Source organism: Cryptomeria japonica, chromosome 4 (assembly GCF_030272615.1).
Source record: "Cryptomeria japonica chromosome 4, Sugi_1.0, whole genome shotgun sequence".
NCBI classification, from domain to species: domain Eukaryota; kingdom Viridiplantae; phylum Streptophyta; class Pinopsida; order Cupressales; family Cupressaceae; genus Cryptomeria; species Cryptomeria japonica.
The window spans coordinates 456345973-456360834 of record NC_081408.1 but is presented as its reverse complement, the minus strand read 5'-3'; the positions used below and the strand labels follow the sequence as shown (position 1 = coordinate 456360834).

At 34.2% G+C, this 14862-nt stretch overlaps 1 protein-coding gene across 2 annotated transcripts in view; it reads left to right on the top strand.

Annotated features, from left to right (window-relative positions):
- The window catches only part of LOC131077374 (polyubiquitin), a 297730-nt gene that overhangs the window by 56737 nt on the left and 226131 nt on the right, over nt 1–14862 (top strand). Inside the window, exon 2 of one of the 2 annotated variants that reach the window (XM_059219877.1) lies at nt 13199–14204. In XM_059219877.1, the coding sequence (XP_059075860.1) occupies nt 13199–14123 (925 nt within the window). In that variant the 3' untranslated portion in view covers nt 14124–14204. Of the gene's footprint in view, nt 1–12851; nt 14205–14862 lie in introns of those variants that run through there. The other variant, XM_059219876.1, reaches the window with a different exon arrangement.

The following is a 14862-nucleotide window of genomic DNA, read 5'->3' as shown; positions in this document are numbered from 1 at the left end:
CTTCCTATAATTGAGGGTTTGTTCATGAGATATGTGATTGTTGTATGATTAGTGTGCACATATATTTGATATCCTGTGATGTAATGATTGAATTTGTTAAGTACGTATATGACTGCCAACATCTCCTTTTCAGTGACAGTATAATTAAACTCAGGTCCCTATATGTTTTTGTTGATGAAATAAATTGCACTCTCCAAATTGTCAACCTTCTACCCCAAAACTGCTCGTAGGGCATAGTCTGATGAATCTGTATGAATATAAAAAGGTAATGACCAGTTCGGACCCTTGAGCACTGGTTCTTGAGTCAAGGCATGTTTGAGCTTCAAAAAAGCTTCATGGCATGCAGAGGTCCAATTAAACTCCATATCCTGAGTCAAAAGACAATATAAAGGTCCTGCAATTTTCTAAAATCCTTAATAAACCTTCTATAATATCCAGCATGACTAAGAAAACTTCAGACATCCTTTTGCTTTGTGGGTGCAAGGAGGTTTTGAATGACTTCAATTTTGGTTGGGTCAACTTGTATTCTAGTTATAGAAATATGATGACCAAGAACTATGCCTTCCTACATTATCATAAAGCATTTTTCACTGTTCAATGATAAATTATAGTCTTCACACCTCTTCAAAAATTTCTTCAGATTCTTCAATGCCTCTTCAAATTCTGAACCATAAGTGGTAAAATCATCCATATAGATCTCCATGTTGTTCTAGGAAATATCTGAAAATATGCTTATTACTGCTCTTTGAAAAGTTAAGTTGGAGCATTACACAACCCAAAAGGAAGAATAAAATATGCATATGTCCCCCAAGGGCAAGTAAATGTAGTCTTTTCCTGATCCTCAAGAGAAATTTGAATCTGGTTGTAGCCACTGAATCCATCCAGGAATTAAAAGTATCGCTTCCTTGCTAAGGAATCTAATACCTAATCCACAAATGGTAATGAAAAATGATGCTTCCTAGTTTCTAAGTTCAAAGCTCTGTAATCTACACATACTTGCCATTTACCTCCTTTCTTTGGAAATATGATTAGAGGCGACACCCAGTGTCTATCTGATATAGGATAGATAAATCTAGCATTTAATAACTTATGCAGTTCCTCTTTAACTATCTCCCTTAATGTGGGATTAACCCTTCTCTGTGGTTGTCTAAGCGGTCTATAATTTTCTTTGATATAAATATGATGGGTACAAACTATAGGATCAATTCCTTACATATCTTTATAATCCCACACAAAAGCGTGTTGATGACATTTAAGCAATTCAACCAGTGTTATCCTTTGAGTCTTTGTGAGTTGATTGTTGATATTCAACTATTTATTTGGATCAACTTCCACTTTGATAGTAAAATCAACTTGAGATGCCTCAGAAAGATGAGAAGTGCAAACTTCCTACAGCAACAGGGTATGTAATATATCAATGGCTGCAGGAAAATTCGATGTTGTAATATTTGATGTTAACTCCTGCGAATGATTCTCTAGACTAAACAGATTTGCCAGAATTTTAGAGAGGATCGAATCATCATCCTAGAGTCATATGAATGATTCTTTGTTAATCATCATAAGATGATTGACAGAGTTGACTTCCTCCTCAAATTCTTTTCCCACGTTAGGCCAAACAACTTGTTCTTGATCAAGTTGGGGCTGAGCTAGTGAATACAGAGCTAGAGTTTTAGTAGTATTTCCATCAGAAATAGTCATGTCCCCTGACCAACATCCAATATATGCATTGGATGTAGCAAGCCAAGGTCTCCCTAAAATAATCGAATATCCCCCCAATGTAGCATTAGGAGACAGGATAATAAAATCTACCAGATATTCCCAGGAGTCTAAAGTAATGACAACATCTTCAATCATACCATCAGGCCAAACCGTGGAACTGTCAGCAAGCTGCAGGACTATAGGTGTAAGCCTGAGATTGGTTTTAATGTCAAGTTTTTGCATAATATCTCTTGTCATTACATTGATGGCTGCTCCCAAATCTATTAACGCATTCTTTATCTGAGTTTCATTGATGACTATTTTCACAATAGGACACTACCAAGGTCAGAATATCTAGGAATTGAAACTTTTCCCAACATAATATCAGCCAATTGACCCATTACATGCACTTTTTGCGGATCATTTTTTCTTTTTGCTAGGTTTCTTTAAACATGCCTCTTTAATTGCTTTACCATAAATAGGGACATCCTTAATAGCTTGAAATAATGGAATTTTAACACATATGTGTTTCAGCTGATCTATGATCAAAATTTATATCATCTTCCTGAGGAATCTCTTTAGCTTGCAACCTCAGAGGAAATAGGGGTATTTGCTGATTTTGAGGTATTTGGGTTGCAAGGCTAGATATTTCCTTTTCCTTTTGTATCTCAGTTATAACTAGAGGGAACGGGTCAGGTAAAGTTGTCCCGGATCTAAGGTGAATATCACTTATAGAAAGAGAATAAGTGGGATATTGATTAGGATCAGCTAAATAAACTTCTTGTTGTTGTTGTGGCTTGCTATTAGGATTTGGCATGGGTTGAGTGGGTAGCTATGTAGGTTTAGGTGGAATGGTATTGGCAGCAGGAGGAGGCATTATAGCAGGCTGTTGTGGCTGTTGTTGTGGTTGTTGATAACCAGATGACTGATTTGTCCATTGCTAACCTCCTCTCCATTGAGGGGTAGGTTGCCAATTCCCTTGGAATTGTTCCCATGGTCCCTGAGGCTGAGACCAATTTCCTTGTGGTTGTTGCCACTATGGAGTTTGATTGGCAAAATTTTGCCCTTGGCCTTGAGGATTATACCAATTTTGATAATTTTCAAAATTTTGAGCATATGGAGACTGCCATTGATTATCTTGTGCATAGGAATTTCCACTATAACCAAAAAAAGAAAGTGGATCAAGAGGCATACCTTATCTTAAAAAATTTGGCCTTCTTTGAGCAACATAGAAAACTTGTTCATCATCTCCTTGTATTGTCTTGAAATCAAGAACTTCAAGATTTGCAACCATCTTACATCTGCAGTCTCTTTTTTTCTATCTACAATGTGGGCAAAATTCTACAAGGAGTGCATCAGCTTCCTCATGCTTCTTCTTAGCTTGAAGTGAATCTAACTGAGTAGCCATATTGTTTATGATATCCTCCTTAAAATCCTTAAAAATGTGGCTAAGTTCCATTTGAGAAACTCCATTATTGGATGTTGATGAAGAAATTCTCGGCTTGAAATGCTTACTCTTCATAGAAGAAGATCTGGAATACTTCTGACAGATTTGGCCAATGTCATTCCATGTTGCTTGTGTTATATCACCACCTCCCATAAGGTCCAAAGCATCCGTGCATTCATCACTGATTCCCCTTAAAAATATTAACTTAAGAGAATCTTCATTTAGAATACTATGCTTGGACTTCTTGACACTTAATAAAAATATCTCCAGATAATCTTCTAGACTCTCATCTTCCTTCTGTGTCATTCTAAAAATATCATCCCCACGGCGGTCAGTACCTCTACAATAATCTTTATATTTCACAAGAAACAACCATTTCATCTCATCCCATGTAGTGATTGTACTACTCCCTAGACTCATAAACCATCTCAAAGCTGATTCTTTTAAAGTGGTAGGAAATATTTTGAGTCTATCGGCATCCGTAGTATAATCATAACTCCTACAGGGGACATCAAATTCCACCAAGAAAGAGTCGGGATCCTCTGTCACTAATCCATAGAATTTAGGAAGGGAAGAAGCTAGAATGTTCTTGAGATTAGCATTATCATGCAAATCATAAATAGGGAACTCAAATGTTGGGTTCACAGGTGGAGGTGGGTTATTCCCATCAGGGGGTGGATTTCCTTGTATTGGTCTTTGAGGGGGAGTTATTGGACAAAGTTCCTCTTCAGGAGGTCTAAAGAGGAATTGAAGGTTGTTCTCAGAAAGATCAAATTCAAGTGGGTTCAAATTATCTGGGGCTTGGTAAAGTGCAGCAAAAGGATTTACATATGGTGCTTCATATGGATTGAGTCTTGTATGATTAGGATGGTTAGGAAGGAATCTACCTTGAGCATCTATTCTCCTTCTATGCATGCAAATTCATGAGAATTACTTAAAATAAACCGAGTTATAAAAAATAACTATACTGAAACTTGAAAATTCATAACTATAATAGGTTCTTAGTTTGACACCATCCCCGACAACAGTGCCAAAAATGTCCACCTTGCCAATAGGAACAATAACTAGAGCTAAAGTCTCAACCCAAGTATTGGTCATTCATTCTGTGTAGTTATTATCTCCATGACTGAAGTTCATTTAATTGTCAACCCAAGGACGTATTACTTGAAATGGGTCTGCACTATATATGCACTAAGTTCCTGTGATAGTTATTTTGCACTACTGCAACAACTAAATCTATTTGAAATAAACAAGCAAGAACATAACAACTGAATGGCTACAGGAAAGCTTAACATTAACAAAAGATTCTAATCAAATAATTGTTAACTAAGTTCAAAGCTGCAAACAGGAATTACTCTGTCTTCTTTGGTTGCAGGAACAGTCACAAGATCTAGTTCCAGTGGCTGTAGGAACAGTCAATCGCTAGAACATCTACTACAGCAAAAGGAAAACTTAATCTAACAAACGCACAAGAATACTCACCAAGTGGGCCCCCTTGGATGAGTGTATCTAGACTTCAAAGATAATTCTATATACTCAAAATAACATCACTTTTATTCATTGTTTTCAAAAGTCGATACAACACATGAAATGAAAGAAATGCTTCAAGTTCTAAAAATGCTATCTAATCATGTCTCTAACCCCTGTCTAACCTCTGAGAAGAGGTGCAGGCTTTTATTTATAAGAAAACTATAACAAACTTCCTACAATCTATATCACGCCCATGAAATAAGGCGGAAAACATTTATGACTGCTAATAGAAGAAGTTAATCCATAGAAAACATGGAACTCAGCTAAACCGTAGCCAAGAAAATAGCATGGAGGTGTTACAAGATTGATGTTTGCTGAAGACAAACATAAATGAATTTGGCATCGCCTTGCTATTCCTTTGCCAATTCTTATGCACACCATCCTCTCTGTTGTTTGGAATATTTAACCACCTTTGAATGTCTTCAACCGCTTTTATGATGTGATTCAACATCTGGCTTGCAATAACCGCTTCTACAGAATCTCATTTATTCTTGCAATTTAAAAGATAGAACATACAAGCACACACACACACACACACACACACATATATCTATTTTCATTAATCATAACACTTATACATTCACACATGATATTACCCATGATAATCTGCATGGCAAAAAGAATAATAGGTCAAAACAATATAGGATTTAATGGGTTTAGTTATCATCCATAACGCACATAGTCAAACTTTAATACATCACATGACTCAAACACTATCCCAATATGCAACTTAAAACATGGCAAAAATTTATCAGTTATAGGAATAAAAGAGCTATTATTTCAGCTCATCACATACAATCCATTGGCATGGTAAATAACGGTATATAATTAACATACTTATCTATTTAGTGAGAAGTTGTGGGTGAAAGTGTGACAATTGGATAGTTTGAATTAATGTTCCTTCAATATTCTATAATGATATTGTTTCTCCCACAATTAATATGTTTATGTTGTTATGGACTGCTACTCTAAGATTTTTTTGGGTAAATCGATGTGTAAAGGAGCCCATATATTTGTTTGCTGACCTTCTTTATCATCTTTGTCTAACTTCCATATTATATTATATTCTTTGTCAATCAGTAGAAGGTAATTGTCACATCCAGCTAGTTCCCAAGATGTTGTAAAACTCTTCCAATGAATCATAACATCGTAATAGTTTTCATAAGCTTTCTTTTGTACTTATTCTAAATTGAAACTTGTTATTGATAGGTACTTTATTGTAGGATCCATTGGCGATGGTAATGTCGTCCAGGTTACTATAGCATAATCAAATTCAATGACCTCACCATTATTTGTATGATTTCTCATCCAGTAAAATTTATCTTTATAACAAAAACCTCTTCCGAAAGGGTAACAATTTTCAACAAATAGTTGAGTCCAATCATTAAATTTTGACTCATAAATCTCAATATAGCATCGACCATTCATTCTCTTATAGTACTATCCGAGCAATATTACAACTTGATTGTTGGAAGAAACAAAATCGGTTGCCATGAAATCAATAAGTAAAGTGGTTGTGATTTGTCTTATATTTGAAAGTTCCATCCAAGCTGGATTACTTGCATTAGATTTGTTATATATGTAGAAATAACAATCATTGTCTTTTTTCCATTTCGAACAACAATATATATCTTCGGTAACCATCTCAATGCACTTACAATAGCTTGGAAACTTTGTTGAAGGTAACATATAGACATCTGCATCACCTTCAATAATCCATGATTGTATCGCTTTGGACCCAAAAGGAAAAAAGTGTAGTAGGAAATTACATCTAGGAGGAAAATGATCTAGAAATATGTTTTGAAGATGATCAGGTGAAGAAAGTAACTCTTTCCATTTCTTACAGAAAAATTTCATTCTTGATAATCACCTTGTAGATAATTTTGACATAATCATCAACAAAAATTGTTTTGGGTAGCTCATCCCACATGCATTTTGTTATTTTTTTGTCCATGATACCTACAAGATCTGAAAATTTGATGTTATTGTAGTAACATTTTGTTTAAAAATAATATACAATATACAATGATTAGTGAACTTTCAATTGAAAATATGTTATGAAAACTATTATGATAAGTATAGTCACCTTTAGGGATAGTTGTTGTACACAAAATATGTTTTAAAATATTATAAATCTATCATAATTTTTGAACTTTGATTAGAAAATATGTATTGGAAACAATGATTAGAATAGAGCATGCAACATGAAATAGTCAATTGAACACATATTTGTGTATAATATTTACAATGAGTATTGAATATTACTTTTAATTTTCTTTTTATAAAAATGAAATATAATGTATTGATAAGAAAAAAATTGTAAGTCAAATATTTTCCATTGCTTTCAGCCTCTCTTCTTCTCTCTTTATGCTTTCAATTTGTTTTCCCTTTTTCATTTTTGCATATATGTGAAATGTGAATGGTGGCATAATTAGTAGTCCTTGTAAGGACTTCAAACGAGAGATTTCTACAAATGTAAGTCTTGTTCTTTCTGTTGGTCCTATATCAACAGTGACTCTGTCAAGTGTTAATCCTTGAGATTTGTGTATCGTTAGTGCCCATGCCAAACATAATGGTATTTGTGACAAACCACCCCTTTGGATTGTTGTAATTGGAACTACAAATGGATTTCGATCATCGAATGGTATGCCTGAGTAATTGTCAAATTCAACTGATACATATGCAGGTGGTTGTAGTGGACCACTTCCAAGTCTATATACAATTTTTTGAATGTTTCCAAGAGCACAGTCCTACTTCTATCCATAGATTTTATGTTAGCATAACCCTTGCATTCTTACACAATAATAGTTTAGTATCAAGTTCATCGTTTATTCCTCCTTTGACGTCATTAATGGTTCGTGTTCTTGTGGCAATGCTATGTGCTACTACATTTTGCAATGAGTGTGGTTTTCTTTTGTTGTGGTTGTGAACATTATCATTTATTGCAAGTAAATGTACACCATTGTCAAATTCTTGGTTGTTTTCTACATCAATTATCGTATTAGAATGCATCATTAACAACATCCAGTTATCTATGGTAGGTTTTGCGTCCCTTATATTTGTTAGAAGTTGGCGGAAATTTTGTTGCTCACTATTTTGTCCATCTTGCCAAAAGACGTGGTCTAAAGTAGTAATAGTTTTAATTTATTCTTACAATAACTTTTCTCTTCTTTTTCTTTGATATGGTAGCATATCATTAACTGGTGGCAATTGTCCAAGATCCCTAACCAAAATAATAGATATTCTTGAAAATAGTTTCAGATAAGTAAGTATTTGAGTTTGTATATATTGTATATAGTAATTGACATATTTACTGAAAAAAAAAATTGAAATTCATAAGAATTTAATAGTAATAGCTTGGTTGAATAGCATACCTGCAAACGTTTGATTTGCACTTTTTGGAAAAGCTTGACGTAATCTAGAATCTATATTTTCAATTAACTTTTCGCCGATAAAGCTCATTTCAACAATCAATATGTATCTAACATGTGCCATTTCTTCTTGGAAGATTGTTAATCTTGTTCCCTCAAGTTATTTGAAATCTCTTATTGGGATTCATAATTTGGCATGAATTGTTGAGGCTCCGATATTGAATGTGGCAACTTTAGTTGGTGCAAGGAGAAGTAGAGGGGATTGAGCTAGTATTGAAGCATTTTGAAGTACTTGGTATATAGCGCCTATCACATGAGATTTACCTGTTCCTGTTGTCCCTTGTATTATCTTAAATAACAAACATTCATTTGTAGTGTTTTGATAGAGTGAAATTATAGTATTAACTGCTTTCTCTTGTTTTTTTGCTAAGATTACCATAGCTTACGAATTGTGGAATGTCGTCATGAATGAGACAACCGACATTTCTCATGGTATTAATAAAATTAATAGCTTCATTTGCATATTGTTCACCTTGGAATTTAGTAGACCAATTTGTTTCTTTATCTATATCCCTTCTTCCAAGCATATCTATTTCTAAAATTTTGCATTATCTCATCATGATGAAGTCTTGATATAATTTCCCATTCATTTTCTATTGTAGCTTCTTCTATGACCTCATTTTCTTCATTTTCGGATTCTTCATTGTTTTCAACATTTCCATCCTATAATCTTCTTTGCACATGCCATGGATTATAATTGAAGTTTTCCCAATTCAATACTATTGTATCATCATCATGACCTATGTCCCTTTCAATGTCATGAAGAAGTTTGTAAAGCAGTAATTTCGAGAAACAAAAGTTTACCCATTTATCTAAATTTTGTGGAGGGATAGTTGTAAATCTTCGAAATACTCTTACAATACTTGCTTTTTTTCTCGGGTTCCATTTATTTGGTCCTTTTCTTTGAGCATTATATATCCAATATTTTGCAACATTAATTAATGAGATCGCTTCCATAGAAAGCGACCTACATTTGTATGCATTAATGAAAGATATTATGTGTTCTTCATTGTTGTTTTCTTCATTTTGTATTACACGTTTGAGAACTTCAGTTGATACATTTAGATTAATAAATCTTCTACTGCTTTCTACCAATGGTAATTCTAAGAGCATATGGCTTGTCTCTTGTGCTCCAATATCTCTCCCTAGGATTGTCTTAGTTAAAAGATTTTTATAGGCTTTGGAAACTAGATCATTTGGATTTTCAACATTTGTGAGTTGTAATAGCATTTGTTGGTAGCTTTCTGAGATTTTTTCTTCTTTTGTTGCGTACTTCACAATATATTTTATGACGACGTCTTTTGAAAGAACAGGTTCCCAATCTATATTTTCCCTCCAAAGTTGTAATATATATATCGATTATGTGTGTTCATTCTATCATCATTTCTTGCAGGTTCAAATTTGTTCTCTCTAGTTTGTAAATCTTCATACAATTTTGATCCTTCTAAATTTATTGGCCAGGGAGCATTATACCTATAGGTTTCATAAGTAACATAGAGCTATATGATGTTAATGAATATGTTGATAATTTTTATTATCATGAAATGTATAGTGTTAATAGAGATATGTATCTGCAAGATATTTTTCCTCTTTTTTTTTGCGTAAACATGCCCCTTCTCTGCACATTGTATTTCTTTCTACAGTCTTCACTATCTCCTCATAGTCATCGTCCATATTTGTTTCCATAATTTGTCTTGTATTTTTTAAACATGGATGTGAAGGCTAATTATGGATTGACTGCAAAACAAATTTACTTTGATTATTTTTCAAATTTTGATAGCATCTATGAGAAAAGGTATGTGTGTGCAATTATATTGAAAAGTATTAAAGTACCTATATGTTTCTTTGGTGTCTATCTTCCCTCGGATTCCATGCATGAACAATGGAGTTGAAATATTCTTGTGCAATCTTTTTTTGTTCATCATTTGACCAATCAATTTTATCCATGTTTGGTGATCCGTGTAGCCACAAGAATCCATGTATGTGTGCTGACCCTCTACGTTTCCATTCATATCTACACCAATACTCTATGGCATTCATTCCTTTTTCTAAAATGTCTTTCTTGAAAGTGGAATGTCGTAAATGCATATACTATGCAACTATATGAGGGTATCCAATAACATTTTGTTTTCGCCAAGCATGTGCTTTTCGTGGAGTTGTCGGTGGTGTTCCTGGCATTAGTGCGTGTAAGTTTGGCCAATACAAATCTGTTGCGCTTAGTATAAAGAATATTGTTGGTGTTCCAATTTGGTGAAGCATGTTTGTTAGTTCGGCGCGACATTTGGTCCAATATGATCGTGTACCCCTTAAAGAAGTTCCAAATCACATCAATCTATCTGCCAGGTGTGACTATGGCATACTTTCCATGTGATTTCAAAGTTCCATTACAGTGATTGGCATTTCACGAAAACCTCTTTTGACAAAAACTACAGTTGATGTTTGTGCACGTTGTCTCATGATCATGTTTGTCATGTAGTAATGGAATTGTGGATGTTTTCCAAATCGATTGTCTCTATATCATATCAAATGTTTGACATATTCAAGAAAATGTACTTTGTTTCATTCTAAGTTCTAACCAATCACATTGACCAGTAAAAACAATGTCAGAAATGCCATAAGCAGAAGTCTTGATGTAGTATACTCATTTATAGGAGATGCACTGATATTTGGCCATTTAATCATTGGCATTGGATTTGTTGTTGGATCACCCATGCACAAATTAACTCCATTTCTCTTTCTGCATTTAGTGGTCTTGAAGCCATCGACGTAGTATGTTGAATAATGTTATCTTCACTTTTTCATGACTTGTCCGACAAAGATGATTTTATTTCTATCTGAATAAAATTTCATATGTATTTTTCACAATCGATTAAAAATATTATCATTTGGATTTGATGGTAAATCATCAAGCACATTTGGATCAATTGTAACATCTAAATAAAATTTGTCATGCATGACTTTTTATTGCAATGCTCTATATACACGGTTCTTAATCACTGTAAAGTGATATGTAGTGCCACACCAATCTTTCCTTTTGATTATTATGATTGGCAATTCTGCAAATGATCGTGGAAATTTGTTTGCAATTTGCTCAATATGTTGTGGAAAACTTATTGTGTGACCTTTATATTTGTATTGATCACCTCTTGCATGTGTTGTAAAATTGGACTGACATGAGGAATAAGCATCTCCTCTACTTGAGTCAAACATGTGAGTTCCATTGGTTGCATTCCAGGATTCATATTATTTAGCATTGAAAATTTGTTAATTCCTCATTATTGTTTACATCTATTACATACAGGCCCTTCTAAATTGCGAAAGACTTTGATTCCCACATAAGACTCTTCACAAATATAACATATTGATGTGGAATCATATGCATCTAAATGGTTACGAAATGTAAACTCCATATCTTTGAAATTAGTTGCAAGTAATCCATTTGGATTTATATTGTTTGGTGTGTTGGATTGAGAAGAAAATCGAAATTGTTGTTGATCTGTATCTTGCTGAGCATGTGGAATATTTTGAAAAGGTAACTGAGAAAGATGATCTTCAAATGCAATTGGCTCTGTTTTTATGTTTATGTTGTCAGTTTTGACTTGGATTTGTCCACTAATGTCATTTACTTGTTGTCGAATTGTTTCTTGAAATCCATTAATGTCAGTATTTTGTAGTTCTCCTTCTTCTCTTTGCAATTGTTGTATGACATTTGTAATTTTCTTTGAGCATATCTTGCCCTATCTGCTTCATTCCTTTGATTTCTTTGCTCTTCTTTTTCCTTATTTGTCATTTGTTCTCTTTGTCGTTTTCTATACTCTCTTTGATAGTCTTTCTTTTGTGCATCAGATTCAAAATTTCTCCTAGGTCGCACCATTTAAGTTGATTTTTTCCCTATCTTTACAAAATTGACATTTTTAATAATGTTAAAGTTCACAAAGTTGACATTATTTATAATTTTTAAAGAGTACAAGAAACATTTTTAATGTATAAAAAACATAATTTATACTTTCATTTATATTAAAGTTAAAGAGGTACTTGATATTGTAGATGACTTTGAAAAATGCCTTTCACATGGTAGAGTAAGTTCTTGGGTTCTAGTATGCAAAATACATAGTAATTTAAAAACATAAATTTTAAAATAGAAAATAAGTTTACTCCAAAACAACTATTTTAATATAAATATTAATAAATGTTTTTACCTATAAAGCATGCATGATCTTTTCCAAATAAATTAAATTAGATGTATTCACATATTAATTGTTCATTAAATACATTACATTTTATGAAATTATTTATTATTATTTATATTACATATTATATTATTATAGTATTATGTTATTTCACCTTTTAAATTTGTTAAATAATAAATTAATTTAATATAGTAATTAAGTGATTATTTAATTAATTAATTTAAATGTTTTCAAATGGTAATTGTTTATTAAATTCGATTTAATTTATGAAATTTGTATACCAACAAAAAAGACTATTTTATAATAATATAGTATGTAGAAGATAATCTATTTTATATCTTCAATTCTGATAAGAATAAATAAGTTCTTGTTATTTTTCAGTCCCTACCTTAAAGACATAAACTAATAGACAAATTAATGTCATGGGCCAACTAAACCCCACATAAACAACAAATGTCAAGATAAGATTCGTTGATGTATACCTGACAACATGTGAACAAATGTGCTCACAACAAGCAATACAAAGTTGGTAGGTAAATCACATTCAGCCATGTTTAAATGAAAAATTTAAAGGGGGACGAAAGGGAGAAACAAACGCACACTTAAATTGCCAAGAATCTCCCGTTGAAATTTGTCCACATTTGACCGTCCCAATTTCCAGACCTCGATTCTACCCACAACGTTCTCGATTTCACCCGCCTCTTCGCCGAAGGGACACCGCCGCCAACAGAAACTACGCGATGGTTTACAAACACTCACTATAAATAGCCTTCCTGCCTCTTCGAATACACATCTTTATTCTGGGTTTTATTAAACAAGGCTGAATAATACATTTCAAAGTAGGAGGTTTGTTTTTCTGTAAAGGTTTTCTTTTGCAATTTTTGCGTTTAAATAAGAAAGAGATACAACATGCAGATATTCGTGAAGACTTTGACAGGCAAGACCATCACTTTGGAGGTCGAAAGCTCTGATACCATCGACAATGTCAAGGCCAAGATCCAGGACAAGGAGGGGATTCCCCCAGACCAGCAGCGCCTCATCTTTGCCGGCAAACAGCTGGAAGACGGTCGTACGCTTGCTGATTACAACATCCAGAAGGAGTCCACTCTTCACCTGGTTCTCCGTCTCAGGGGAGGAATGCAGATATTCGTGAAAACCCTTACCGGCAAGACCATCACTTTGGAAGTGGAGAGCTCCGACACCATTGACAACGTCAAGGCCAAAATTCAAGACAAGGAGGGAATTCCTCCTGATCAGCAACGCCTTATCTTCGCCGGCAAGCAGCTGGAAGACGGCAGAACCCTCGCCGACTACAACATCCAGAAGGAGTCCACTCTTCACCTGGTTCTCCGTCTCAGGGGAGGAATGCAAATCTTTGTCAAAACCCTAACGGGCAAGACCATTACTCTGGAGGTGGAGAGCTCTGACACAATTGACAACGTCAAGGCCAAGATTCAAGACAAGGAGGGGATTCCCCCAGATCAGCAACGCCTGATTTTCGCCGGTAAGCAGCTGGAAGATGGCAGAACCCTTGCGGACTACAATATCCAGAAGGAGTCCACCCTTCACCTTGTGCTTCGCCTGCGAGGTGGTATGCAGATCTTTGTCAAAACCCTCACTGGCAAAACCATCACTTTGGAAGTGGAGAGCTCCGACACCATTGACAATGTGAAGGCGAAAATCCAAGATAAGGAGGGCATTCCTCCCGATCAGCAGCGCCTCATCTTCGCTGGGAAGCAGCTGGAGGATGGACGAACCTTGGCTGATTACAACATACAGAAGGAGTCTACACTTCACCTCGTCTTGCGTCTGCGCGGAGGGTTTTAATTTCTTTGCTTGATTAGGAACTCTGAAATATGTATTCGAACTATTTATCTAAATAAATAAATCTGTATCTCTTTTGCCCTTTGCCTCTGCTCTTCCAAATGACAAATCAAGCAAGGCTTTTATTCAATTGGGCTTTTTTGGTATCCATAAGCGCGGAAATTTTAAAATTTTGGGGAATGAAACATCTTTATTTTTCTAGTTTTATCTATTCAAATATGGCTGCATTTCAATTGTTTGGGAATAAATTAGCGACAGATTCAAATTCTTTTTCCTTAAATCTGGTTCCATTTTAAGTTCATTTATCGTTCAATTGCAAATATTTTGTTTGAACAAATGTTCGAAAGACGAGAAGAAATTTTGAAAGGGGAGAAAGGGGTAAAACTGAAAACTTTTGGGTTCACTCTGTATTCAGATGTTACAGGAAATTGTGTGGTGTTTGATCAATATATGCTTGGAAAAGATTGAGGTAAGACGTTATGAGGGTTTGTGATGAACTTTGCAGGATAAACTGCTACCATGAACATTACTAGATGTAAGTTTAGATGAAACATTCCTAGGATTTCGCATTTATTTGGTCTCAATCCCTTAATGCACTTGATCAAACTGATGTAGGTTAAAAAGATCAAGATGAATTTGCAGTAAAATGATGCATATGGCAACATTAACCATCCAACTTAGATGGGATGTCATTTCTTCTTTTTTTTTTAATTGAAGTAATGTAGAAAATAATTACATAAGT